Raw genomic sequence first — 10,000 nt, 5'->3', positions numbered from 1 at the left:
GTGCTGCCCTGGAGCGATGGAAACAAACTTACAATCAAAGCCCATCACTTTACATCGTAACATGAAACAACATTACAATCAAAGCCCATCACTTTACATCGTAACATGAAACAACATTACAATCAAAGCCCATCACTTTACATCGTAACATGAAACAACATTACAATCAAAGCCCATCACTTTACATCGTAACATGAAACAACATTACAATCAAAGCCCATCACTTTACATCGTAACATGAAACAACATTACAATCAAAGCCCATCACTTTACATCGTAACATGAAACAACATTACAATCAAAGCCCATCACTTTACATCGTAACATGAAACAACATTACAATCAAAGCCCATCACTTTACATCGTAACATGAAACAACATTACAATCAAAGCCCATCACTTTACATCGTAACAGGCAGCCTGGGGGAACAGCAGGTAACCCTATGCTATTGCTGCGCAAAGCCTTAATATGAACAACTACATCACGATCGGCTAAAACTAAAATAAAAAAAACAGAATTACACCCTGTAAAAAGATTCAGCTCTGCATTTCATTAAGGTTTAGTTGATGTTGGAACTCTTTATTATTCTGTGTGTGCGTGTGTGTTTAGTCTCGGTGAGATCTGATTGGCTCAGAGAGTCTCACCTGCTTGGTGACTGTGGTACCAGTACTGCCTCTGGAACCAGGACTCTGGTCTTTGTCTACGCACAGGACATAAAGACATTAAACCAGAACAAATTGCTCTCGGAACCAGTGTGTCCATTATGAATAAAACACAATTCCTCAGACGGCCCGGCCGCGGCGGTCGTAGTAAACAGGGAGACGCACGGTGGTGTTCCAGCGCCGCGTCTACGCGGTGCTAAACATCAACCCAGTGGAATAAAACATTACTGACAAGAGTTTAGCGGCCTCTCCAGAACAGAGGCCCGCTAATCCTCTCTCTCTCTCTCTCCCTCCCTCTCTCCCTCTCTCCCTCTCTCCCTCTCTCCCTCTCTCCCTCTCTCTCCCTCTCTCTCTCCCTCTCTCCCTCTCTCTCTCCCTCTCTCTCTCCCTCCCTCGTCTTCCTATAAATTTAATAGCCGCCGCGGCCCGCTGATCCAAAGTGAAGTGGTGTTCGGGTCTCGGGGCGCGGGGATGAGGACGTGAGCTGAACTCGATGTGACACCCCGCTCAGACGCGCCAAATGAACCGCGACACCGGGACCTAACACAAACAAATGAAACCCGAGGAACGGGCCGAGATACGGGAGCACAACGACAAGGCACTGAGAGTAGAAAGGACTTCAACCTGGCTTCTTATTAAGGGTAGGTGCTGACCAAGGGCGTAGTGAAGTAGACGGGGCGCAGGAGGAGACAGATTATTCAAAGTGGACGAGGGGGCGCGCCCCGGACCGAATACAAGTGGCTCTCTCTGCTGAGCTGATTCACCGAGGGATTTCTTAAGAGCGAACGACCGGCTGGAGCAGCAGAGGAGATCACCAGGGCGTTCAGATGTCACCTCAACATTATGACATAGGAGGAAGTTGGGGCCTTGAATGCGTGACTCCGGTTAGCCTCGAGATGAACTGAGGTTAAGAAACAAAACAAAAACGGGAACAACGAGCATATTGTCCAAAACGTGCGTCGGCTACGGTGCAGCTATGCACCAGAATGAGGTTGTGGTCTCTCTGTTGGACACGTTACAGAGCTCTAGGCTGGTTTGGTTTCTCATTGTTTGAAATGCTATGTACAGCAAACCCGCGTCGATACAATTGCATCGCTGTTCATTTTCTTTAAACCCAAAAGGTACATTCTGCCCTTCAGAAACCTCAGAGTTTAGATTTTATAATTCATCTTTTCAAATTCAAAACAAAAGCATGACACATCCTAAGTCTCTCGGGGATCATGATAGCTGAAACCCGGTCCTGGCTGACAGCCAGCACTCTCCGCCCTCTCTGCACCGATATAGCACATTATTATGGGACTCACGCCGATCAGCTGTCAATCAAATAGCAGGTGAGCAAAATGAATCGTCTTTGGCTCTGATTTGCCGCTTTTACATTTGAGGCATCAGGCATCCGGTAAGCCTACATGAACAAACGTCCTGCCTAATCTCAAGAAACAGGATACCAAGTTACATTTGGTTAACCTGCCATCATGTCCACCAAAATCTCAAAGCCGACCACTAGGGCAAAGCTTGTCTTCTGCGATCGTCTCCATGCTCTATTCTCCGTTTCATGGTCAATATCAGAACATAACACAACCCAACCCCTCGCCTGCAGCTGTGGGGAGGGACAGCGTACACACCTTTGATACTGTGGAGCTGCAGCGTCTTATTGGCCAGTTGGTACACACCTTTGATACTGTGGAGCTGCAGCGTCTTATTGGCCAGTTGGTACACACCTTTGATACTGTGGAGCTGCAGCGTCTTATTGGCCAGTTGGTACACACAGGTAGCCATGTCCAGCGCCTGGCTGCTCCCGCTCTGAGGAACACAAAGAACTGCTCAGAGACGAGGCCTCCTCACCCCAGCAATGCGCTCCCATGTACCCAGCATCTCTCGACACACATGAACGTCCGTGAGCAACGCATCGACCGTTACCATGGTGACCAGCGTGTCCTGGAGTTTCAGCTGGTGCTTCTGAAGGACCACGGAGAGGGTGTCCTGCAGAGTCCTGCTGGACTTCACCATGCACACCGTCGTCTTCCCCGTGGACACCACCTCCAGCCTGCGCACACACACACACACACACACACACACACACACACACACACACACACAGTACAGCTGGTTTATAGCTAGGGCCTCCACACATATCTGGAACCGGAGATTCCTGCCATAGTCTCTCATCTCTGTGTTTATAAAAACTAAAATCAAGCAACAGATAAATACAGAACATTATGTTTAGAAGAAAGTTATCTCTTCTTCTGAATGTCAATCGATACTTCAGCGTTAATACACAACACTGGAGAAGGGGTCTTCTCTCATAGTATTGTTATTTGTGAGCCCTTGGGTTTGGAATTAAGGCCTCCTCCCTGAGTCAGAAGCACAGTGAGGCAGGACAAGGAGAGGAGAGAGGGGCCCCCAGGACTCACGTCAGCATCACTCTGAGCTCCAAGGTCACCTGCTGGTCTCGCAACACGGAGCAGTCCTGGTCCATAGATAAGGGCTATGGACACACACACACACACACACACACACACACACGAGAGATAAGATAAGAAGATGCTGAAATACAGAAGAGTGGTAGGGGAGGGGAGGTGGGGGGAAGAGAGTGGGGGGTGGGGGGGGGCAGCACCTTGTCCTTGCCCGGGAGGTAGATGATGACGTCTTTCAGCGGGAAGCCCCTCTTCTCACACAGGCCGGCCAGCATGTCCCTCAGGGAGAGGCCGGGCCGCGTGGGGGCCAGGGAGGCACTGCCGTCGGGCAGGAACACGCAGCAGTACCCCCCCTCCACACCCAGACGCCTCCCGCCCGGGGCCCCCTGGTCGGGGGAGCCAGGACTCAGGCCTCCATCCTGGGGCGGGGACAGACACACAGGGGTGAGGCGGAGGCAGAACCGTGGTTAAATCATCGATCCAGCCGTCCTATTGGGTCGTTCAGTACTCCTGGGGGGTGGGGGTGGGGCAGGAGAGGGGCGGGGCTATTGCGTGATTGGATGAGCGGTCAGAAGGGAATTTGAATGAGCGTAGTCCGACAATAGTAGTCTACACATTGTTGATTTGAAACCTTTACAGACATCTTTTTACAAGATTCAAGATTCAAATTGGTCGCATACATAAACAAGATACGCAGTGTAATGCAAAGGTTTCTATGGCTGGCCGTTTGTAGTCTGCCACCAGACTTTAGACAAGACAAGACGTGTGGTTTGTGAGGATCCTGGGTGTAGACCGGCGGGGCTCCGTGGGTGTCCTGACCTCGGTCCGCCTGTAGAGGGAGCCCAACTCCATGCTGCTGGTGGACTTCAGCGTCATGTGGCCGCCAGCTGCTGACAACATGTCTGCTGCTGCGGAGAGAAGAGAGAGAGAACCTTGGGAACTACACCATAATAATAAAACGTTAATTTAGAGTATGTATTGGTGGGAAGAAGCACAGAATCACACGTTCATATACAGAATCACACGTTGATATAAGTGCAGTTGCTGTGTGGCCCTCACCTCCCCAGGATCCTCTCTTATGCCGTTGTTTGCCTGGACTGCTGTTTGACTGCTGGTCCTAAGGATTCACACACACACACACACACACACACACACACACACACACACACACACACACTTAAGCATCCATTCGTTCTCTGTACTGCTCCATCCCATTCAGACCCCCCCTTCTCCAGCTCCTCTCACCATCTTGCCGTTGCTGGAGGAGGGGCTGTGTGTGGCGACGTCTTCCCAGGACCCCATGCGGGCGACCGGGTGGCTGGGCAGAGGCCTGCCCTCCACGCTGGCCAGAGAGCAGCTCTGGTAGAGGGGAGAGCGCACGAAGCGCCTGTAGCTGTCCATCTTCATCAGCTTAAAGATCTGCAGCCCCCCCAGCCAGAGAGCACGTTCAGAAACAGGGCTGCATTTTTGAACACGCCCATTTCCAATTTGGTTTGGACTAATAAAGTGCATCTTATATTAAGGCTGCTTGCTAAAGGCAGGGTTCTAGAGTTGTAAAGAGAGCGTGCAGAAAATAAGAGAAATCTGAAAATAAACAACCGTCAAATTGCCTCCCTCTGCTCTCTCCTCCTGCTGCTATGACAACGCTGTGTGTGCATATGATTGACACGCAACACCAATTATCCAAACCAATCAAGGAAGACACGCCCTAACTGGTCTGAAATTACTGGAATGCTAAAATCGAAATTGGCTCGTAACTGAAAAAACAGGGTTTGGTAATTCCAGAGAAATTTGAAAGCATAAAACCTCATGCCCCTCCCTCCAGAGCCACGCACCAAAAGCTTGCTAGCTACAGCAGTAGGTCTGCAGAGCCTAGACTCTGGTGCTGCACTATGGGCATGAACAGCAACGTAATTAACATTGTTCATTTTATTGTCGAGGAATTTGATACATTGCCTGCTGATGGGATGTGAAGAGAATTACAATTTTTTTTTTACAGAAAATGCTACTGAAATAAATGGCTCAACTAGCTCTAAAGCCGGCAAGACAACAAGTGTGTGACAGGGATGAGTGTGTGTGTGGGGGGGGGGGGGGGGGGGGAACAGACCTGGGACTGGGCCTTGTCAAACATATCTGGAGTAGGGCTCTCCAGGTCCTGGGTTTGGTTCTTGGCGGTGTCGGTGATGTTGACCGCAAAGGGGGCGCTACTAGCCAGGTAGGTCTGGTAGATGGAGCAGGCGGAGGCCTTTAGCTGAGGAGAGAACAGTAGGGTCAGGTAGCTCTGGTAGGTGGAGCAGGCGGAGGCCTTTAGCTGGGAGAGAACAGTAGGGTCAGGTAGCTCTGGTAGGTGGAGCAGGCCTTTAGCTGGGAGAGAACAGTAGGGTCAGGTAGCTCTGGTAGGTGGAGCAGGCCTTTAGCTGGGAGAGAACAGTAGGGTCAGGTAGCTCTGGTAGGTGGAGCAGGCCTTTAGCTGAGGAGAGAACAGTAGGGTCAGGTAGCTCTGGTAGGTGGAGCAGGCGGAGGCCTTTAGCTGGGAGAGAACAGTAGGGTCAGGTAGCTCTGGTAGGTGGAGCAGGCCTTTAGCTGGGAGAGAACAGTAGGGTCAGGTAGCTCTGGTAGGTGGAGCAGGCCTTTAGCTGGGAGAGAAGAGTAGGGTCAGGTAGCTCTGGTAGGTGGAGCAGGCCTTTAGCTGGGAGAAAACAGTAGGGTCAGGTAGCTCTGGTAGGTGGAGCAGGCGGAGGCCTTTAGCTGGGAGAGAACAGTAGGGTCAGGTAGCTCTGGTAGGTGGAGCAGGCGGAGGCCTTTAGCTGGGAGAGAACAGTAGGGTCAGGTAGCTCTGGTAGGTGGAGCAGGCCTTTAGCTGGGAGAGAACAGTAGGGTCAGGTAGCTCTGGTAGGTGGAGCAGGCCTTTAGCTGGGAGACAACAGTAGGGTCAGGTAGCTCTGGTAGGTGGAGCAGGCGGAGGCCTTTAGCTGGGAGAGAACAGTAGGGTCAGGTAGCTCTGGTAGGTGGAGCAGGCCTTTAGCTGGGAGAGAACAGTAGGGTCAGGTAGAACCCGGTGGCTCACTGGATCCTCTGCTACAAATCGTTATGGGCATGAATATATCGTACTAATAAAACATTGTATTTGTATAGCACTTAAGACCACATGCAGGAATAAAAAGAAAACAAAATATGAACAAAATGTTAAATTAAGACAGTAAATGTGGACAAATAATGGGCCTGCAAGGACTGCAGAGGTGAGAGTTGAATGAAAAAGCTGTTTGGTTTTGAGTGTTACAAAGTAACAAGTGAGTTTACACATCTCTGAACAGATAAGGACGCATACTTGTTGCCACACCTACATAAAGACGGTCAAGGTTAGAGACGATAAAACATTATTTGTAATGAAATTAAAGGTTTGTTTTAACTCCCCAGCTTTGTGCCAAAATGTCAAGCTCACACACTCCAATCAATACAGGTTTGAAAGCCGACCAGAAAGCCAAGGCAACCAGTGGTACCATACCTTTGCTGAACTGGTGGCTGGTATCTTCTGGAACTCTTCGCAGGCCTGCCAGAACATGATGTTTTCTGCGCTGACTTCAGAATTCAAGAAGTCCTAAACAAACAAAAGACGAATCAGACACACATGGAAGTCACAAACACAGGCGTGCCGAGAGTCAGGGTGCATCGGTGAAGTCAGAAAAACTGTAAATCCATCGGGCGGTAGTTAGTCCAGATATCTCACAGTGAAGTAGCGCACTCCCGTGGGATCCTCCAGGAGCTTCTCGAAGGACACGGCCCAGCTCAGGACGCTGTTGGCCTGGCTGGCCGGACTGATCTGGATCCCTGGCAGGCTGGAGCTGCTACCGGCACAGCCCCGCGTAGACATGTTCAGCTCTAAACAACACACACACCAACACACACCCACAGCATGGCCCAGGACCCAGGATTCGCATGTCGTGTACAGACATGTTGGGGTTTGGTTTTGTTCTCAGGATAATACAGGAGATTGAGTGTACATGCTTCATATTTACCTCCATCTGACACTGCCTGGCCCTTTAAGAGAGAGAGAGAGCGAGAGCGAGAGCGAGACAGTCAGATAGGTAGACAGAGAGATAAAGAGTGAAGTTCCACAATGGAATAACAATGACATTTGACAGGTTGAGAGTTTACAGACTTGATAACCCTAGATTTGACTTATTTTACTTGTTTACTCTTAACTTAGCCTACATGAATGGAAATCAAGTGCAACCAGATTTATTCTGAGGCTTCTTGGGGTGTGGTGCGAAAGGAAAGCTGTCAGTCATCCACTACCGTGAAAACATTTCAGAATGTAACTGTTTGTCAGAGGGTGTGCCGGGGGTGTGACAGAGCTTATGATTGCAGCTTATGTTCGTCAGAGCAAACAAATGACCCCTGACCCATCGTGATGATGGGAATGAGGATGACGAAGAAGAATGTCTGTAGGCTTCTGTTTTTGTTTGTCAGTCACTCTCGAGAAAGAGCCCTGTGCTATGCGGTGCTACAGCTGTTGCTTAGACAGGAGGAAGCGTGCTTTTTCTACAGGTTGTCCCCATTCACACTCTTGTTGGTTTCGGTCCTCATTCAACATAGCGATGTAGAGCTGCATGCCAGCACCTTAACACGCCTCATGCCAACACACAGGCAGGGCTATATTCATTAGCCTCGCCTCTTGCTTCATTCGAATATCACATAATCGTTTGGTTCGGTAAATCATGACAACACACACACACACACGCACACACGAATGTGAGTCATCATGCATCATCATCTCTGAAGTGAGCAGGCAGTACAGATGGCAAACAGACGGAGACCAAGGTGTGAAAGACAAAATAACCAAACCCAGAAGAGAGGAAGCAGACCCAAAATCAAAAGACGCAACAACAACCACCCAGACCGCTAACGGCAGCCGGCTCCTTCAGAGAGCCGCTCCGGGGCCGACAGCGCTCCGCTCCGCTCAGACCGTGAGCCAGCCCTGCCTACATGCAGCAGATTGCCTAACGGACCTGGCGGGCTTTCCACTGGTGACTCAAGCATGTGGGGGGAATCTTTCCCGAGTTACATCACACTGTAGCGCACTGCATCAGGTCTAGGGGGAGACAATCAATGGCACTAGTCTACGTGTACCGTATGTATAAAGGAGCCTGGGAAATGTAGTTTGAGAATCTACATGCGCAGGGTGATTCTGAGCTTTTCAAATGACTCAATGATCAGATCTATAGTAGACTAATATCCATACTCAAGAATCAATATTTTTCACAATCAGATAGTAGGCCTACCTTCCACCACCAGCTCTCTCTCTCACACACACACACACACACACACACACACACACACACACACACACACTCACCATGTGGGCCATGGGTAAGCCAAGGTGCTTATTGTCCTTCGCCATGGTCCCCTGAACAGCTAAATGACACTAAAGGAAGTTTCTACACGGCCGAATTGCTGAGTGCCGAGCTCCACCCAAAGCCAACGCACGCACTCATCTTCACTTGGAGTAACTTTGAGTAACTTCCTGCATGACAGGGAAGTCAGACACAGCACCCAACCAACACAAAAAAAGTGTGAAAGAGGAAGTGAGTGTATGGGTAATGCGAGTCGTTTGCTGGTGCAAATGACATTCGTGTTGGTGTATGTTCATACTGCTATTTTCGGCCAGAAGAAAGAACCGCACAAAATCCCCATGAATGTTAGGAGTATAACTAAAAACGAAATACATTAAGGCTAAACTTTGATTCCAATACAGGCTAGCTTCGCAAAGCATTCGAGTAATACGCAGCCTTTTAAAACAATAAGCATACCTTAACGCCACCCCCGACCTCCACTCTACTATAATTGCATTGTTTCCCAATTAGTCTACAGCGGCTCGTCTTCCCAGTTTCTTTGATCATGCGGGAGACGGTCCGAAACATTCCAGCGAAGGCCACCATATTACTGTTGAGATGAGCCTTCTATAGAATACAATTCATTAAGGTTGAGGTTATTCGGAGGTCTGTCTGGCTCGTTTTCACGCTCCCTAAATTGAAAACCCTTCAGAAACAGGTGACTCCTAATTACAGGACTGCTTTTCATGCTGTCAAAAAAGGGGATTTAACTTGAACTTCAAGTTAAATCCAACCACATGAACAACCATATGAACATTTGGAATATTTTTAAAGGCTTATGTATTCTTAAAATGACTTAAAATAAAGGCTTACAGTGTGGGCAGACAAGTAGTTGTCGGCTTATGACGTATTCGTTGTTGTATTACAGTTCAACAGCGGCCTCTATTGGCCACTGCAAGTAGGGCTTCAACATCTAACATCTTGCGTTTCTCTCTCTCTCTCTCTCTCTCTCTCTCTCTCTCTCTCTGCATAAGTCTAAATAAAGATATAATGTCCCTATTGTTTAGATTAGATTAGATTCAACGTTATTGTCATTGCACAAATAAGGAGAACCAGTAAATGCAGCTTACATCTAACCAGTTGTGCATCATCAAAAAGTGCTTTACCTTATGGCAGTTCCTAAATAAAAATAAATACATAAGACACAGAATGCAAGTCCATTATTAAAGTGCATAGAGTTATGAAGAATCAGACAGTCCATATCATAAATAGAAGCAGTATGATCATATAAAGTAAAGTGCATTGTTGAAGTGCATAGTGTTCAGAGGTAGTCTGACAGTCCATAGTCCATGTTCACCGCACAGGCAGCTCTCTGTCTCTCTCCCTCTCTCTCTCCCTCTCTCTCTCTCTCTCCCTCTCTCTCTCTCTCTCTCTCTCTCTCTCTCTCCTCTCTCTCTCTCTCTCTCTCTCTCTCTCTCTCTCGCTTTCCATAAGTTTGAATAAAGATGTAATGGCCCAATTGTTTGTAGTTCACCGTACACGCAGCAGTCAATATGCATCACTATCATTGTTTACAACCGGTGTAGGTTC

The 10,000-nt window shown here is 48.7% G+C and overlaps 2 protein-coding genes across 7 annotated transcripts in view; one reads left to right on the top strand and one right to left on the bottom strand.

Moving 5' to 3' along the window:
* LOC307081438 (regulator of G-protein signaling 14-like) overlaps positions 1–8,572 on the bottom strand; it is a 10,051-nt gene extending 1,479 nt beyond the window's left edge. For 2 of the 5 annotated variants that reach the window (XM_079744605.1, XM_079744607.1), the window contains exons 1-14: positions 8,434–8,572; positions 7,094–7,115; positions 6,805–6,956; positions 6,583–6,675; positions 5,185–5,328; positions 4,323–4,496; positions 4,137–4,194; positions 3,897–3,985; positions 3,278–3,496; positions 3,075–3,148; positions 2,581–2,707; positions 2,286–2,463; positions 646–701; positions 1–8 (exon numbers count right to left, since the gene is read on the bottom strand). The exon at positions 1–8 is cut by the window's left edge. In XM_079744605.1, the coding sequence (XP_079600731.1) occupies positions 1–8; positions 646–701; positions 2,286–2,463; positions 2,581–2,707; positions 3,075–3,148; positions 3,278–3,496; positions 3,897–3,985; positions 4,137–4,194; positions 4,323–4,496; positions 5,185–5,328; positions 6,583–6,675; positions 6,805–6,956; positions 7,094–7,115; positions 8,434–8,478 (1,439 nt within the window). In that variant the 5' untranslated portion in view covers positions 8,479–8,572. The remainder of the gene's footprint in view (positions 9–645; positions 702–2,285; positions 2,464–2,580; positions 2,708–3,074; positions 3,149–3,277; positions 3,497–3,896; positions 3,986–4,136; positions 4,195–4,322; positions 4,497–5,184; positions 5,329–6,582; positions 6,676–6,804; positions 6,957–7,093; positions 7,116–8,433) is intronic. The other 3 variants (XM_079744608.1, XM_079744609.1, XM_079744606.1) reach the window with 3 other exon arrangements.
* Positions 8,573–9,993: 1,421 nt separating this feature from the next.
* The window catches only part of LOC307081353 (uncharacterized protein), a 3,699-nt gene continuing 3,692 nt past the window's right edge, over positions 9,994–10,000 (top strand). Inside the window, exon 1 of one of the 2 annotated variants that reach the window (XM_079744496.1) lies at positions 9,994–10,000. This exon is cut by the window's right edge and continues 99 nt beyond it. The gene's annotated coding sequence lies outside the window, so the exon portion shown is untranslated. The other variant, XM_079744497.1, reaches the window with a different exon arrangement.

Source organism: Pollachius pollachius (genome assembly GCF_949987615.1).
Source record: "Pollachius pollachius genome assembly, chromosome: 10".
NCBI lineage: Eukaryota > Metazoa > Chordata > Actinopteri > Gadiformes > Gadidae > Pollachius > Pollachius pollachius.
The sequence above is the reverse complement of the archived record's forward strand: the minus strand, read 5'-3'. Positions and strand labels throughout refer to the sequence as shown.